This window comes from Triturus cristatus, chromosome 2_1 (assembly GCF_964204655.1).
Source record: "Triturus cristatus chromosome 2_1, aTriCri1.1, whole genome shotgun sequence".
NCBI classification, from domain to species: Eukaryota; Metazoa; Chordata; class Amphibia; order Caudata; family Salamandridae; genus Triturus; species Triturus cristatus.
The window spans coordinates 1,126,684,568-1,126,703,693 of record NC_140581.1 but is presented as its reverse complement, the minus strand read 5'-3'; the positions used below and the strand labels follow the sequence as shown (position 1 = coordinate 1,126,703,693).

At 45.3% G+C, this 19,126-nt stretch overlaps 1 protein-coding gene across 8 annotated transcripts in view; it reads left to right on the top strand.

Annotated features, from left to right (window-relative positions):
• The window catches only part of PTPN13 (protein tyrosine phosphatase non-receptor type 13), an 830,096-nt gene that overhangs the window by 678,330 nt on the left and 132,640 nt on the right, over positions 1 to 19,126 (top strand). For 6 of the 8 annotated variants that reach the window (XM_085636547.1, XM_085636545.1, XM_085636546.1 and 3 more), the window contains one exon: positions 14,844 to 14,999. The exons of the other annotated variants lie outside the window; for them this stretch is intronic. In XM_085636547.1, the coding sequence (XP_085492673.1) occupies positions 14,844 to 14,999 (156 nt within the window). The remainder of the gene's footprint in view (positions 1 to 14,843; positions 15,000 to 19,126) is intronic. 8 annotated transcript variants of the gene reach the window in all.

Sequence of the window (19,126 nt, the reverse complement as noted above, 5' to 3'; positions counted from 1 at the left end):
ATGTGAGGGCAATGACAAGATGGCCACTGCTTCCAAAATGGAACCCGCGTAGTGGAGCAGAATAACGTGTACACAGTGCATTCATAGCTAGAACGATATATAAAGCACTCGTACATGCCGCATTTACCATTTGCGGTTCGCGAATACCAAGATAGACAGGGGTAGGGCCCTGTCCCCTACGCGGTCCCGAATATTAAAGTACGACAGACCCTCCTTTTGCCCTTACATAGGCAATCACTATACTCATCTTAATCCGAGTCTAGGTCAATGTTCACGAAGTCATGGAGATGTTGCTGTAGCATCATCCTATTACTTAGCTCGTCCTTCGATACAGGTTTCCTTACACATAAGGTAGCACAGAGGCCACATATCGCAGGAGCACACGGTATACACAGACAGAACAGGAAAAGAATGGCTAAGATCATTCCAATGACCATTAGAACTTTCCAACCCCAGGCAGATATCAATTCCCAGAACCACCCCACTAGTGACCAATCTCCCTTATCCACGTGTATGGCTTCAGATATTTTATGGAGTTTGGAGATGGCTTGATACACTGTTGGAGCATTATCTGGTATGAAAATGCAGCAACTGGATTGGATGACCTTGCATACCCCACCGCGGTCTGCAAGAATAACGTCTAGAACCATGCGGTTCTGCAGAGTCATAAGGCGATCCGCTTGGAGCTCAGCTGTCAAATTACTAAGGGCACCAGCCGTTACATTGACAGTGGATTCAACCACACGAGTCAGCTGTCTCAGGTTCCTACTATTGACCATAGGTCCCCAAAACGGCAGGAAACCCAAGAAGAAGTCTCCTGCTTCCTGACCGGCAGTATCCTCCTTACTAATCACACCTCTCACAACTCTGGTCTTGTGATAGTCAGAGGCGGCAGTAAATGTCGGCGGTAGCAAGTTCGCAATATAACATGTGCCCGAGAAATCAGGGGGCAGCCATGTATATGCTCGGTCATGACAGATGAAATATGTGCCCTTAGCAGCCAAAAACGCAGGGGAAAACTGTGACGGGAAGGTGTACGTTTCGGTACAGTCACTTCTTCCCAGTTGAGCTCTAGGATTCTGACCATTACCCTGTAAGCAGAACCGACCCATGTGGGGTACGACCCAGATTGGAGATGAGATTTTTCGCTGTCTTTCACCCAGACTAATACTATACCCCGTCGCGTTCCATCCTACATAAGGTCTTAACTCTTCTTTGGGAATAGATGAGTATGCATTGATATCCCTACTCATATCGGCAACTCCTTTCATCAAAGCCTTATTATTGGTGATAGGTCTGATGGAACGCGGTTGGCGAGGGGAGTATGTATCTAGAGCATAGAGAAACATGGTTTGGAATGCCCATGACGATCCATTGTAACTGTACGGTAGCACCAGGTAGGGAATACCCTTGTTAATGGTATGTGGCATTAACCCACACACCCAGCAATTGGTCGTATTCATTACCAGTTGGTGCTGGTGCAAGAGCTGGATGAACGAGTTATTTACGAACTCTGATCGTCTGGTCTGTTCGTGCTCAGGCAAAGGGTGAAAAGAGTGAGAGGAGGCAGTAGAAAGAGGTATAGGCTGTTCAGTGGGTTCAATGGGCTTTTGAGCGGAGAAGAACACAAATCCTACAATAAACAGTATGATACTACACAGTGTAAAAAGGCACAAAAAGACAAAACATTTACTTTTTACAATTCTACACATCCTTGCGTTAGAGTTCATTTCCTCAATCGGTCTCTCCATCTTAAAAAACTCCATCCTCTACTCGGGCCGCTCGCGGTGGATGAGTGTCTTCTGCTAAGGAGTACGCCTGTCAGTCCAGGGAAACGCCCTAGACCAACCAGAACCGTCGACCTAGCGTCTTCGGCCTGTACCCCAAAGTCTTGGCACCGCGACCCTGCGGCAGAACCCGGATGGTGGTTCGAAAAACAAAAATCAAGAAAGTCCTTCAGATGGGAGAGCAAAAAATGTCAGAAGGGAAATAATGAGGAAATCTTTATTTGTCCATGGGCCTAGGTCTCAAATTATAGCGGAGACGGCCAGGTGCTGTTTGGTCTTGAAACAAAAGTTCAGGCTCAGTGGTGTCCAGTCGACTTGATGGTGGCACAGCTTCCTGCAGAATATTGTCACTCTCTTGGTCTGAAACTGTGCCTTTTAAGCGTGCGTCACTGAATGGTACAAAGCGAGGTACAATGTCTGTCTCTGAATCGGCGATACCCTCCTTGACCCACTGGTCATATGGCAGAGGCAAGGGGACTACTTTGCAGTGGGTACCATGAATCCAGTGCTTCTTTCCTTTCACTCGCACTGCTGATCTTGTTGAAAGAAGAACAAGATGAGGGCCGATCCAGCGAGGCTCGTCGTTGCTCTTGCGCTGGAAATTTCGGACCAGGACCCACGTACCAGGGTTGATAGGGTGTCCAGGAGGTTCAGAAGCTTGTGGAAGGGTATCATGTACCTGTTGGTGCAAAACACGCAGTTTAACAGTCAAATCATACAGGTAATCGAGCAGTACTGGATGTTCTATTTCACTAAACTTCGTAGGTCTTGGCACGCCCCATACATTAGCCGGGCGGCCAAAGACGACCTCATAAGGGCTAAGTCCCACTCGTGAGTGTATGGTCATTCTGGTGGACAGGAGTGCTAAAGGCAGAGCGTCAGGCCATTTAAGACCGGTGCTCGCCTGGATTTTGGCCAGCTTGAGCTTTAGGGCTCCATTGTAGCGTTCTACTAATCCAGCTGATTGGGGGTGATTTGCAGCGTGGAACTTCTGCTTTATCCCTAGCCCTTCACATACATTCTTCATCACTTTACCCACAAACTCACTTCCGTTATCACACCACACCATTCTTGGCATCCCAAACCTAGGGAAAAACTCCTTCACAAGGGCTTTGGCTGTGGATAGGGCAGTGTTATCTTTCAGAGGATAAGCCTCAATCCATTTTGAGAAAGCACAAACAACCACCAGTACATATTTCAGGTTGTTGCATCTTTCCATGTGAATAAAGTCCAGCTGCAGAACTTCAAATGGACATGATGGGGGTGAAAAGTGACCAGCCGGAGTTGGGGTTCCCCTACCAGGGTTGTACTTCAAGCATACCATGCAATTCTTGACCACATTCTCTGCACACTTGGGAATCCCAGCATTCTGCCATACTGGAGCTAACAACTTGCATATACCTTTCGTACTGATATGTGCCATTCCATGTGCCATAGTAACCACTGGAAGCACATATGCATCAGGCAACAACCATCGCTTATGTTCTGTCAGATCAATCCAACAACCATTCTCATCCAACTTACCCATACTTTCTCTCCACTTGCTCAACTCTTCCTCTGTGGCTTCAGCTTGAAGCGACTTCACACTCTCTATTGTGTTCTCACACATTCCCACATCATTAACCCATCTTGCGGGGCCTGCAACATACATTCTAGTCTTCACATTCTGTGCTGTTTCTCTCGCGGTCTCATCAGCAAACGCATTCCCACGTCCAACATCATCTGTGACTTTCCTGTGCGCACTGCATTTCATGATCGCAACTTGCAACGGTAGGGTCAGTGACTCAAGGAGATCATTCACCAACTTGCCATTCTGAATTTTAGCTCCATGCGACGTCAGGAACCCACGCTCCTTCCACAGTCGCCCAAAATTATGAGCCACGCCAAAGGCGTACTGGCTATCTGTGTATATATTCACTCTCATTCCTTCAGACAACACACATGCTCTCGTGAGGGCGATTAATTCTGCTGCTTGGGCCGAATTATGTGGCACTCGTGCAGTTTCCACGACTGTGTGTAAAGTCGTGATAGCATATGCAGCAGTCGTGTCACCATTAGGGAGCTTGAAACAGGACCCATCTACCCATAAAGTGCCATCACACTCAGTCAGGGGAGTATCCTTTAAATCTACTCTCCCTTTCGTCTCTTCTTCTGTCCTGAACAGACAGTCATGTTGCTCAATCTCATCTGAGTCTGCTGGAATTGGCAACAATGTGGCTGGATTCAGCGTATTGCATCTTTTTATGTGTATGTGATTAGCTAACAGTGTAAGTTCGTAGCCCGCTAATCGTGCACTAGTCAAGTGTTGCGTCTTAGTTCTATTTAATAATGTGTCTACAGCGTGTGGAACCATAACAATCAATGTGTTGTCCATTACCAAACCAGCAGATTGTCGGATAGACATCGCTGCAGCAGCTGTCGCTCTCAGACAGCTTGGCAATGCCCTCGCTACAGGGTCCAAGGTTGATGAAAAATATGCGCATGGGCGCGGTCTGTCGCCAAAAGGCTGTGTTAACACTGACAACGCACATCCATCTTTCTCGTGAACATACAATGTAAAAGGTTTGCTGTAGTCAGGAGTACCCAACACAGGTGCTGAACATAATGCATTACGCAATTCCACAAAACTTCTCTGGCACTCTTCAGACCATGGGATAGGATTCGGTGTGTCTTTGCACGTTAAGGCTAACAAAGGTTTTGCCAACAAAGAAAAATTAGGGATCCAATGCCTACAGTATGAAGTGATGCCCAAGAAAGCACGTACTTCTCTCTGTGTTTTCGGCACACTCAACTGTGCAATGGCTTGAATTCTTTCTGGGGTCAGTTTCCTAGCCTCCTTCGATAAGAGATGACCTAAGTAGGTCACTTCTTGTCGACAATATTGCAGCTTAGAGAGAGACACTTTGTGATGGAAAGCGGATAAATGGCGCAACAGTGACAATGTGGCTCCTTTACAGATGTTTTCAGTATCCGCGGCGATCAGTAAATCGTCCACGTATTGAATCAGGATAGCGCCACTAGGTAAAACAAGTGCATCGAGCTGCGCTTTCAAAGCCTGACTGTATATTGATGGACTCTCACAGTAGCCCTGGGGAGCGCGTTTGAAGCGGAAGCTTCGGCCTCCCAAACTAAACCCAAAAATATCTCTACTCTCTTCTGCAATTGGGATACTAAAGAAAGCATTCTTTAAATCGATCACCGAAAACCATGCAGCAGAGGCTGGAATCATCGTTAACAAGGCAGTTATATCGGGGACAACCGGAAACTGTGGCACAACAATCTTATTAACCTCTCTAAGATCAATCACAAATCTGTAAACAGGTGGCTGTGAAGGATCCGTTCGTTTTAAGACAGGTAAAATCGGACTATTGCAAACGTTGCCTCTTGTCTCCTCAATCACACCCTTATTAATCAAGTCGCTGACAATGTCTAACAATGCTTTCTGCCCTTCATTAGAGATCTTGTACTGGGGAATACGTGGCAGTCTGACATTAGCCTTTAGAGTCACCACATATGGCGGTATCTCCAAGAGGCCCACATCATTGGGACCAGTAGCCCAAAGGGCATTCGGAAGGGATGACAATTCAGGTGGCATCGTGTTTTTAGACAGGTACATTGGGGAAATCACTTTCTTACCTAATGTAAGTTGTACTCCTGAAGGAGAACAATACAGTGTAGCGTGCAATCTTTTCAACAAATCTAATCCCAGCAAATTCTCACCACAACCTGTTGTCAGAATCAAGGGTGCTTTCAGCTCGCAAGGTCCAACAGAAAGTGACATGGGACTGGAAATCGGGTTCCTAACTGGGGCGCCAGAGAAACCTACTGAAACATTTATATCGCCAGACAAAGGTGCGCCAGGGAGTTTTGAATGCATGATTGAACTCTTTGCAGCACCAGTGTCTAGCAGAAAAGGCTCCGTTACATTTGCTGTAGTCACCTCAACATACGGTCCACTCTGATCCACTGGCACTGAAACAACTCCCTCTCTCTGTCTATGGCTGTCCTAGTAATCATTACTTTCTGCATCACCGTCCTCTGCATAATAATCATTATTATAATACTGGGCCGTATTACTAGTCGCGTTAGCTTGCTGATCGAAGCTATTGATGGTATTTTGAGGCGGCAGAGGACGCGCGTTCTGGGGAGCATTTCCACGCCCTCTGCCTCTAGGAGCTTGCTGACCACCCCTACCTCTTGCGCCATACATATTACCGTTCCGCTGCATTAATTTAGGGCAACTGTATTTAAAATGACCTTCCTCTTTGCAGTATGAACATTGGTTGGGACCTACAGGGACACGTGGTTGATAATACCCATTCATTTGCTGATTGTTCTGAAACTGTTGGGGTTGGTGATAGACACCTTGGGGTTGCCTATAATTATTCTGACCTCCACGTGGCGGATAGGCCTGCTGTAAAAGGACCTTTGTCTTTAATTCCTTCGTTTTCTTCTCTGTTCTATCTTTCTCGTCCTTATCTCTATTTTCATAATACTGTGCAGTAGCCAGTATTTGCGCTGAAGAAGAAACAGCCCAAGAACTTTCTGAATCTTTTAACTTTTTACACAGGTCAGGAAGTAAATTCTGCACAAACTTATCCACAAACAACCGTTGGCCACCCTCAGTACTCATATCCTGCCCACTGTGGTCAATAAACGTTTCTTCAAACCTAGTAAAGAAGTCTGACACTGTCTCATCTTTCTTCTGCTTGCATGCAGATAACTTGTCCCAATTTACGCGCATCGCAGGCATTATTGTCTTCATATACGTGATGATTCTACCAGGCAATTCAGCTACTAAAGGTTCTGGTTTCGCACCACCAGTTTGTCTAGCATCAGCAGCAACAATGTTAGTCCATGTATCCCCTAGTTCTGCATTATGATCTACATTACGAATTGATCCCCATAGAGGCTGTGGAACAACATTACCAAACAACATGTCTATATCGGCCAGATTCATAACGCATGACCCTGCCGTCTGTGACAACTCTTTATAATAACCTGCTGGGTTCTTACGGGGATCAGGTAAGGACTGCTTAAGCGCTAACACCTCAGAGCGCTTCCATGGAACATGCACCCAAACACGCTGAAAATGTGCTGGAGCAGCAGCAATACCTCGAGCGGCATCAGCCGCAACTGCTTCCTTCCATACCGGGGGAACTTCTCTCATGGGGTATTGTCGCGCTTTTGCCTTTTTCCCTACAAGGACCTCTTGTTCAAACAATGACTGCTGGCAATCGTCATTCCTAAAGGACAATACGACCGCAACTGCTTTATCTACTTCGCGGTCCACAATTATACCAGTTCCAAAATCGAACCTCACTCTACACAACTCCTGCGGGTTCGGATTTTTACCACTATCCTCCAATTCTTCACAGAGAATTTCACACATTTTCTCGAACACATATCTCTGTTTAGGGGCATCCCATTGATGGAAAGTGTTGACAACTGATTCCACATCATACAGTGAAGGGAAAACGATCCATCTACGCGCCATGTGATCTATTACCTTTTTCTCATCGGGGTTAGGCAATTGGCTGCGCAACTGCTTACGCTGTAAACCAGTAGTTGCACCAGATGACCCAAAGAGAGGAGACATTAATGTAGTAACCACATTAGCTAAGCGCTGTCGCGCTGAAGGAGAAGCTGAGGCGAGAACAGGGGGAAAAACAGAGGGAAGAAAAGAGGATGTAGAGACAGGTACTGGAGTGGTGGAAGGAAGAGTGTTAGGGGAGGCAGTTACTGGATTAGGCAAAGTCGCAGGAAGTGCGGGGGCAGTTGGAAGCACAACTGGCGGTGCTTGAGAGGGCTGCGCTACAGGAATAGGAACTGGCTGCAAAGCAACTGACGGTTGCGGCAAGGCTTGCAGTATATGCACTGGAGGTGGCATATTTACAAGCTGGGGAGGCGCCGTGGCAGTTTGAGCATATGGGGGTGGCGAACTCAATAAATGTGACATCAGGGGATCTTTCTCCTTTTCTTCTGACTCATTCTGCTTAGAATGTGGTAAAGCTGGGTAACATTTGTCAATCCCTAACTTACGCTGCCTGTGCAATTGCTCATTCATTTGCTCCTCTTCATTGTCTTTAAATTGTACAGCTGCTTGCATTACTGACATACCTCTCTCTCTTCTATTCCTTTTCGCTAACTTAATTTCCTTCTGTTTGGCTTCCTTTCGCCATAAGCGGAAAGAGTCAAACATCGCCGGCCGGGCTTTCTTCTTAAACAATTTAATTTCCAAATTATCTAAAATATCGGTATCAAAACTACCATTTTGGGGCCATTTTAAAACACCGTCTTTCCTAGTGTAGTGGATCCACACTTCGTTATATGCAATGGGGCCTACGCCATGTTTTACATAGAGCTCATAAGTTGGAGTTCCAACCGAAGGAACCGGACATGATTCCTCTAGCTGGAAATCTTTTCCACAACCCAAACAGAATAATCTACCAAACAGTCCAGAACCAGGCATCTTTGCTCACTAGTCTAGATCCAAACGTCAAAGGATTATCGATTACGATATTCTCGTGAATACACGAGTCCTCTGGTTTTGGCGTTTGCAAACTCCAAAGTACCAATTCAAATGATCCCGAAGGATACCAAAACAAATGGGAGACGCTCCACTTTTACTTAACTGAATATTGCTGATTGATGACGTCACCAGAAGACTCTCTCGATTGTTTCGCTCTCTCAAATTCGTCAAGGGTCCAAAACAGGTCGATTAATCAGGGCAGCAGTCCTTCGTAGCCGTCGGGACGCGGAGAACCTCGCAGAAAAGACTTTCGGACCACGTCGACATGCAGGGGTCGATGAAGTGGCGGCCTTCCTCCGGAATTTCCACACGAAGCTCCTCACGAACCTCTGGCTTGGACTGGTACCGCTGAAATCGCCCCACGTTGGGCGCCAAACTGAAGTACTGGGTATTTTAGACCCAGCGGTGCAGGGGCACACACCCTATGACTTCTGGGTTTCACCCTGTTCCGGACCTACAGAAACACAGAGTCTTCTGGGTGAAGTCAAAGAATCATTTATTGGCTGCAGACCAATGACAGGTATCCTAGAAGTACAACAGCGTGTATGTTCTCAGGAGACTGCTGAAAATCATAGGAACGGACTTCTCCTTAAGTACAAAATATCATGCTCCAGGCACACATTCCTTGGTTTACGATATGGCCATTACAAGTATACATTACAAACGAAAAAGCAGAGTCATGATGACCATCCCACATTCCAGTTCGGCCAGCCCACAATGATTTACACAGTAAGGTTCAGATCCCACGTTTGATGTAAATAGACCCCCCAATAAACATGAGCATCTCCTGTTTTGGGAAACAAGTCATAAAGCAGGAACAAGCAGGTGTGGAAGAGATTAGCCGGGGGATTGTGTAGAATGAAAGGACTTTATGACGGGTCAAGCCCTGATGCTAATCACAGGTGGACGGAGGAAGGGGAGCTCGTGAGACCGGTTTGGCCTGGGGCAGCAGAGCCAGCTGCCCAGGTCACAGAGAAGTCAGAGGGAAAGCCCATGTACTGTGAGGCCCGTATTTACTCCATTATAGCCTATGTGAGGGCAATGACAAGATGGCCACTGCTTCCAAAATGGAACCCGCGTAGTGGAGCAGAATAACGTGTACACAGTGCATTCATAGCTAGAACGATATATAAAGCACTCGTACATGCCGCATTTACCATTTGCGGTTCGCTAATACCAAGATAGACAGGGGTAGGGCCCTGTCCCCTACGCGGTCCCGAATATTAAAGTACGACAATTGTGGCTTGGGATGCAAGGAAGAGTCCTGCTTTCTTTTCACAAAACGTGTGACCCTGGAAAATGCACTGCAACTTCATGGTTAACACTGGGAGAGCTGCTCTCCGGCGCCTGTACTATACGCCAAAGAGGATCTGAGCACTCTGATTGGTCGGGAAGTCTGTTCACTCACTCGTGTGCTCACTCATGCAGGGTTTAATGTATGCATTGTAGATTTGTTCTCTTACTGGTGCATGCATTTTAAAACTGTGTGTGTAACATTGCCAGGTATGAACTTTTAGCTATCACTGCTATAAACAAAACTGATGCTGACGTTAGTGCCCCTTGACCTGAAAAACGGTGTTGTTAATAACAGAACCTTCATAATACACCATGGAGAGAGTCGTATGTCTGCTTAAATATGGCAAATGCTGATATCGAATAATAGTTCAAATAAATATCGATGTAGCTGTTGTTTAAGCATACTGTTAAATGGAATATACCTTGTTATCACGCAGTCTTTTTCCCTGCAGGGAATTACAACGCAGTCGTTACAACGACCGCGTTGTAATTCCGCATACCATTACCCCGCAAGTCGTAACAACGACTTGCGGAGGGGGAGCGCTGGATGTTGGAATAGTATCATTTACTATTCCAATTCCAGTTTGTGCGGACAGTAGGGAAGGTGTTGGATTTTAAATCCAACACCTTCTCCCCCCCTCTGCAACTCGTTGTTCCGATTTGCAGAGTAGTGGTATGCGGAATTACAACGCGGTCGTTGTAACGACCGTGTTGTAATTACCTGTGGGGAAAAAGTTTTGTGATAAACGTTGTCTACCTGTTAAATGAAGCCTTCGAAGCACAGTACTGGACGCGTTTACCTACTGTGCGACTTCCAAAACACACCAATGTGCCGGGCCTAGAAGCCTGTGCCCATCAGGAAGACCGGGACAGGTATTTCGGCGAATACTAAACCATACCAAGGGCCACCTTCGAAACTCCCACAGCATTTCAAACCATCTGCAGCAATGCTGTGAACAAATTATTGGTTCATGAAGCTTGGTTTTTTTCTCTTTCATCTGGCCTCTTTCTATTTTGTTATGTTGTGCTGCTATTATGTACACATTTCCTTTTTTAGTGTTTCATTCTGTTTGTGTTGTAACTCCTGGCAAAGACTGTAGCCGTTAACCAGTATGAGGGTCCACGATGTTTTATAATATAACACGTATTTTGCAGGTTGAATTCATTGAAGACAGTGCTTTATCAGGGTCATTGGAAGATAATTAAACACACAGCACAGTTCTTTGGTGTTAAACTTAAGACAGAAGGCTGCATCTGTCTAGTGGCGGAAATGCAAACTTAGCAACCTGGAAACATGGGCCCCTGCTTACACATTTGACATCATTGTGTGATTGGTGCAAATCATTTACATCATTGCGCCTCGTTTTCCTTCATTGTCAAATTTGAGAGCATCTTAAAGTAATTTGGTTCAGGATGTGTGTTGTACAAATCCCTCACTCGAATACAGTTTAAAACTCTACATCTGAGGCACACTTATAGTGCACACGAGAAACTGCTTAGCTCTGGGTTCACTCAATGGTGCAAAACAAAATGATGGTACTCCACCGCAGAATCTGGTAAGGCGCCCCTAAGACTTGATGTTGACAGATACTGCTCGGGCTGAATGAACGGCCCCCGTTGCACGTCAAGGGCTACAGGGCCCGCATTACACCCCAACTATAGAGAGGCAGAGGGAAAAGATGAAAGTGAACCTAAGAGAGGTAGGTCACGGGAGAAGAGGTGAGAGAGAGAAAGAGAACAAAAAAGAAAGAAGGCGGGTAACAAGGAGCGACGAAGGAGAAAAGTGTGAGGCGCTTGCAAAAAAGTCAGGTAAGAGTCAATACGTTAACTACCAAACCTGTCCCCCTTCGGCAAAGAAATCGAGAACAATAGATCTTGCCAAGGTGATCAGCGCATGCGCTGCGTCACTAGGCGGTACCTAAAAAGTGGGCCTGTTAAGTGGTTCTGAGTCCGGTTGGTGCTGCAGTGATGTCCACAATTCACTAACATAGAGGTCTGGATGATAAGCAGACATTGAGGTCATTGATGGTTGAATGTAAGGCCAGATAGTGGAACTGATCATAGCAATTACAGATCAGACAGAGGTTTGTAATTTTACCCAATCTCAACGTGGAAGCCAGCATAAAATGTTTGAGAAAGGAGAGGTAGGTATTTCTTTTTTTAGACTAGCATGAAGCAAAACATCTGTATCTTCTATCGAAGGAGGCCTGTTAAAACTTGTGCAGTAGTCAACGATTGCTTTGTGCAGATTGGGCTAAAGCTACAATTGATGAAATCAGGGAGACTTTACCTTCACTTTGGACGTTGTAGCATGCAGTATTGAAGGTCACCATTACTGCATCCGGGTAGGGATAAGACACAGGACAAGGCGCAGTCTGTTCCACAGCGCCAAGTTACTGTTCTTTTGGGATCCACCCACGGATTTGTTTTGTAACTCTCACAGAAGCACAATGTCTAGATGTTTTGCAGGCAATTTGTAGAAATACTGAAGAGAGTTCATCCGTAATTAGTGGTTATAAAGGTGTTCATTTCTCTGAGAGCTAGCCAATTTTTAAGAGTCAGAAGGTGAAATGGCAACTGAAGTGGTTCAGAATGTTCAGGATGTTCGTGGCCTAAATATTTTATTAGAGAATGGCGAATGATGGCGTTCTGACATTCTATCTTATGAATACAGCTCTTAGGTGTTGTCGAATCTGCATGTAGGTCTCAACAAATTCAAGGAGTTTCCCACAAAAAGATTTTGTCCGCTCCGGAATAGCCCAGAAGCGTATGTTATATATATCTTTTTTGCAGCCAGTGAAATCTTTGAAACTATCAGTATTTAAGTCTTTTCTGTCTTAGGAAGAGTTCAACCTATTAAATGAATACTTGCAGAAGCATGCTTGTTTTCTGACATTTTGAGATTTATTAACCATGAACTATCAGACGGGTTTGTGACTAAGATGGTATATGTGAATCAAAAAAGCACAGATGTTTGCATCCCAGCAGAATGCAGAGGTTCTGTCGCTGGCGTTTTCAGGTGTTATCGTGGTCCCTTAAGAGGTTTGTTTTCTGTGTTACTGAATTGTTCTTTTTTTTAATTGCTAAGGATCAGTTGCAAAGCTTGGCTGAGGGTGTATGACAGTTCTTTTCATTTTCTTAACGAAGCAAGATGATGCTGTCATTTTTTAAAGTCCTGTTGTTTCTCAATGTCTGGAGGAAATTGTGAATATGTGTCCTCCAGTGCTGTGTATTATGGCTCAGTGGTATCTTGTTCTGTCCCAGTTGATGGCTTCATCTTCAGGCATTTACATTTTTGTCCTGTGATTTATCTGACTCTGAAAATGGCTTACCTTATGGCAATGAATTCAGCCAAGATGGTTTGTGAAATGCATTTGGAAGGATCATTTGACTTCGAAGTTTAAGCCAGCCATTCTTCCTCTGGTGTTGATGCAATTTTATCTTAACAAATCAATAACAGTGTTTGCTTTTTTCCACCTCTATAACCATCTAAGGTGGAGGAGAGATTTAAATATATGGTCCAAAGAGAGCTCTCAGTCGCTGAGTGTTAAGATTTAATGGAGATAAAATGAACAGTTAACTTTTTACTGAATATGGATGAGCTTCCAAGAATATAGCGGTTTCAAAAGTGACTGTAACATGTTGGATTGTTTTCTGCATCAGCGAGTGCAGCCAACAAGACACTGACTGATGGGATTATGGCATCTTCTACCAGAGGGTCCTGCTGCTGGTTTGCGAGTTGCTGCTTTGTGAAAAATGTCAAGGTGCTTACTTGATGTTGGTTGAGCTGATACTTTCTTTGGAAGTCTGTGATTCAGGATAGTTTTTGTTAGCTTCTCTAGTTTCCTTTGGAACTATTTGATAAAGAATCTGCAAGAGGAATATAACCTTTAGAAGGGAAAGGTGGCATACTTCCTGGATTATTAGTTTTGATGTATACTATATTCCTATGTACATTCCCTGTCGCATGTCCACCTCTCCTCTCAGTCGTCTGATCTCCAAGGTACTGCTGGGCTTACTAATTGTGGAATCTACAGTGTTTTGTCCAGTCACAATTCAGGGATGCCAGTTTCACAATCTCAGATATAAGTTGTGCCTGCACCTCAGCTTGACTAAATATTCGATGTCTTCCGGGTTAACAGCCTATGTGTACTCCCGGCATATATCAAATCTGAATAGTCTGTACAGTAAACACTGTATCCATCAGTACCACTGCTACCTAATCTACTTAACTTTACCTAAGCCAACTCATCTACGTCTTGGAAATCCCAGCAAATTCCCACCAATCCAACATTAATTTTTTTAAATAAATATCTTTCGCAACTTAATTTCTGGCCGAAAAGAGTATTCAGAAAGGATTATACTGGGAAAAACTCCTGCACACAAGAACACAACTATTACTTTACTAAATACATTTTCGTTCATTATCCATTCCCTTGGCGGTGTTGTCATTTTCGTAGCAAACACAGAGCGACATAAACGGCACATTTGAATGAAAATAAACAATAATGCCCTGGTTAAAATTGTACCGGTACTTGTTCTTGCGGGCTCCCTGATCAAGCTTGGCAGTTCGGGCTGGACTGTTCCCATGAGGCACAGGGTCATCTTGTGTGTTTTGCTCCCAGATTAAGCTTGCCAGCATTGCCGTGAGTTAGCTTTGGTAAAATATCTGTGTGAGTAGAGTAAAAAAATGTATGACACTAAACTCAGTTAACTATTAACTCTGTTAATTGACTTTTGAAAGGCATGGTCATTTGGGAGCAAATAGAATGTGGAATGATGGAGTACAAGGAGTTGAACTGGGTCCAACAATACTTTGTATTTTTAGATGCCATCAGCAAATGACGTATTATTGAACTCGTGAGATGCTATTGGCATATTTTCATAGCTGAAACACTTTGACCTGGTTTAAGACTATTAGTTCACTTATGCAGTGTTTGGAGCTCTAGTTTTTGTGTAGGTTTCCTGTTAAGCAATAAATGTTAACAGTGGGATTTTGTCTCTCAGTAGTTCTTTTTAGTCATGACCTTGTCTATTAGTAGAATGTCGCAAACAGACTTGTCCCATGTCATTTTTTTAAAAACCAATCTGCAATATGTGTACGTGCATTTTGTTACATCTAAACGTTTTTTAACGTCTTAAAGATAATTTGAGCAATTAGATTTTATTTAAAATATTCTTAGCCTCAGTTCTAAAACGCTGGTCCTTTTGTTTTTGTGTGTTCCCAGGCTGGTGTGATTCATATTGAATTGGAAAAGCCTGTCTCTGAAGGATTGGGATTTTCCCTGGTGGGAGGCGAGTATGGTATTTTTGTGAAATCCATCAGTCCTGGGGGTATAGCTGACCTAGATGGGAGTTTACAGGTTGGAGACAGATTGCTTCAGGTAATCAACTTTACTAGATACCTATATAGCAATCTTTTCACTCTGCTGCTAAGCTTTTAAAAACTTTATGTGGTCATGATTTTCTTGCGTGCTAATTTTTCGAGTTTTTAACATTTCAGGAATTTACAGTTACACAGACTAAGGTTTGTTGTGGGTCACTCACAAATTAAGACATGGTACCTGCCACCTACTCAAAGAGAAGCCACTAATAGTTCAATCATGTTACTGATAGAGACTTCTCACTGTAGATTCCTCATTTTTAAAAAAATTCTCTAGATGTAAGACTAGATCTGGAAACTTTTCAACATTATCACTGCGGCTCTGCACTGACACGGTTCTGCTCCAGAAAAGATGTGCAAAGCCACCACAGGTACCACTCCTCCGCTCTGGCATCCATTCCTTTCTTTTTGAGCCATCAGGCATGGATCCAGAGCATTCTCTTGTCTCTCAGAGACACTTAATATATTGTTGACATTTTTTGTTTGCCAGGGTTGTCACCCTTAAAAAAGGATATTATTTAAGCTCTGAAGGTTTTGTAAACACATAAATGTGACAGATTCCATTCAGGTGTGCCTGTGGTGTATAAAGTAAAGTCAAGTCCCCAAAGTATGCAGTGACAGCTCATCGATGAACCCGAAGGCCATCCGGGACCACGAGGCAAAACTTTACATTGTCAAACCCAGGACTCCTCGACGAGACGAATCTAAGTTGCGGTCCAAGTCCACGGTTTGTTCCCTGTCCTGTTTCCGCTCCAGAGGCCGGTCTTTGACCGTGATCCGAATCACTCGGTAAGCCCAAAAAGAAGCATAAGTAATCAAAGCAGAACTCTGCCCTATCTCACCACTTGCATTTTCCAAACCAGGTCAGAGCTATGGCTCTCGATCTCACTCATGGAGTTACCATATTTGGAGCCGATCCTGCACTGCCTCTGGCACAACCCGAATTTCCAGGGCCATGTGCCACTCTACAACAGATCAGAGAGTTCCGCACAGCCATGCTCCGGCTTTCCAGACCCTTGATGCCTCCCTCTAGTGCACCTTTGGGCTCCAAGGAGCCAAGAGGCTTTTCCATCTGGAGTACTGGCAGCAAGTTTGCCTTCAGTGTCATTTGAACCCTCTGAGCCCGTCATAACGCCTCCAGCTTCAGCCCAGGCCACTACTCTGGTGCCATGGCCTGTGCTGGTCCCTGAGACTTTGCTTCGACTCCAGTACCAAATCCATTGGGGCCGGAAGAGGAGATACCCATAGTACTCTCGGACTCTGAGTCTGCGCCAGTCTGACCTCAACCAAAGTCGCACTAGACATCAGTTGAAGAGCTGTGTCCTCCATTTGATCCATTGCTTCCACAAGGGCAACAACACACCCTACACTCACTTTTCAGCACAGACTCTGAAAATTATTTTGAAATGGGTGATGAGTTTGCTCAGCCCCTAACAAGATGACAGTTGCTATGATGACTTGCAGGAGGCTAAAGGCTTCAATAATTCTCCTCAAACAGACCTTCTCTAACTCCCTCGGTGCAGCCATTGCAGAATCCACTACCTACTCAATGGTAATGCATAGGGTGACTGAAGTCCTTGACCTCCAGCTCTCAACCTTGGAGAAACGTATTGATGGAAGTCCTCTAGCAGGGACAAGCATCTTCTGAGTCCCTTTTGCCATTCAATGAGGCATTGATAGATACCTTGTTGGGAGCCTGGGCCAAGTCTTGCTCTGGCCCACCAGACAACATACAAATAGAGAGAAGCCATCGACCTTCTCCAGGCGGCACTGCTTTCCTCTCTCAGCACCCTTTCCCCGAACATTTGGTGGTGTAAGCATCTATGACCAGATCTAATCCCAACACTTTTCTGACTATTCTCCCAGATAGACAGTCCAAACGGATGGAATAATTTGGGAAGCAAGCTTGTTCTTCCACCAGTCTGGCCCTCCTTTCAATAAATGGCAGATACCTTCTGGGATGCAACTTCCACACCCTTTGGAATTTGGTGGCTTAAATTATACCTGGTATCCTATAAGTTCTCTGACATGTCCTTTCCCAGGCCATGCAAGACAGCTGCGATGTGGCCAGGTTCACAATTCATTGTGGCCTGGACACCACCAATCCATCAAGCAGGCCTTTGGCACCAGTGTCGTCATTCGCCGCCATCCGTGGCTGTAATCAGCCGGGTTGTCTGTGATTTCCAGAACTCCCTTATGGACATACCCTTCAACAAGACTTGCTTATTTGAGGACAAAGCTGATTCTGCTTTAGAGCAATTTAAAGAGACCACCACCACTGCACACTCTCTGGGATGGCCTGCTCATTTCGCCAACCGCACCACCCTTACCGCTCCTTTCGTGGATTTGGTCGAACTGTCCCATACTGCCAGCCTGTCCAGCCTCAGCAAGGATTCTAGAACTTTTGTGGTCAAGGCCATAGTGCCTACTAACCCCCTGGCTATGGTCATTGGGCAACGCAATCCCCTGACCCCTGCAGCTCCAGCTGCAAAATCCCTTTAGCGTGCCCTTAGGGGAGCATAGCCACATGGTGAGAGGCAGGATCTAACTATTCTTATTGGGTTGGCAATCTATAGCAGCAGACAAGTGATCCTTCCACCGTCATCACCCTGTGACAGATGAAGGACAATCTCTCTATTGTGTGGCCGAAAGTGCAAGCCCTTTTGGCCAAAGAGGCTGTTGAGATGGTGTCAGCACCAGAAGTAGGACGTGCTTTTTATTCCAGCTACTTTCTGGTGCCCAAAGATGATGGAGGTCCTATTCTAGACCTGCGCTCTCTCAACGCCTTCCTCCAGAAGGAGGAATTCAAGATGCTGTCTCTGGCCTGGGTCTTGTCTGCCCTTGACCCTGGAGACTGGATGGTAGCGTTGGACCCGCAGGACACCTGTTTCCATATAACCATCCTGCCAGCCCATCGACGCTACCTCAGGTACGTGATGGAGCAGGAAACTTTTCAGCTCGCTGTGCTCCCCTTTTGTCTCACTCAGTTGTGATGGCGTTAGTGTCAGCAGACCTTGAAAGTTCAGGCGTGCAAATCTTCCGCTGTCTCGATGACTGGCTGTTGAAGATGGACTTGCCCCAGTCATTAACATCCTGAATTCTTACCCGACTCCTCCTCAAGCACTCCTGACTTTATCTGAGCCATTCTGAACATAGTTTGGTTTTGTGCCATTCCCCCGGAAAAGAGTCCAGGACATTCAGTCTATGACCCCAATCTTTTCAGCTTTGATCCTGGAATTCAGTGAGTTTTACTCTGAGGGTTCTGGCACTGATTGCCTCTTGCATCCTGCTGATCGAACATAGCAGGTGGAAATTAGGGGCCTTGCTGTGGGATCTGACGTGTCAGTGGGCCTAACACTAAGGGGAGCTCTGTGACGAGTTTGATGAAGACTGCATAAATGTGCAGCGGTGGTTACTGCACTGCGATTGGGTCTGTGCAGACCCCTCACCTTTCCCCACCCAGAGCTGACAGTGGTGACTGATGCATCGCTTCTGGGTTGGAGCACCATCTGGAAGAAGTGAAGGTCAGAGGTCTCTGGTCTCCAGGAGTGCCCTATCACCATATCAACCTTCTGGTCCTAATGACCATTACCATAAATTCATGAAGCACTATTGTCTGAACAAGAAAGGCATGTTGGCCGTCCTTTTCTACAAGTACATTCACAGACCCACTTCCAATTCAGTACTTCTTTGGTGAAGAATCTGCAGCTTAAAGTCTTTATCAGAAGAGCAAGTTACTTACCTTCAGTAACACTCTTTCTGATAGAGACTATACCTAGCCACAGATTCCTCACTGACCCTCACATCCTCCCTGTTCTATGATTAGACACTATCATTTATTAACATCTGAAGTCTAGGAATCTGCACACTGATCATGTCAGTTTCTTTGAGGATCTGTGTCTGGTGGCATGGACAGTCTTGACAGGAACTAACATCAGCTTTCAGGAGTGGAGCCTATATTGTCTCCATACCTCATTTCCGGAGTGGAACACCCCCACCGCTTCTGGTGTGCAGAGGTACTGCTGAAAAGGTTCCGCATCAAGTATGATGCCTGGAGAATATTTAAAAGATGAAGGAGGTTCGACTAGAGAGAGTCTCTATCAGAAAGAGTTACTGGCGGTAAGCAAC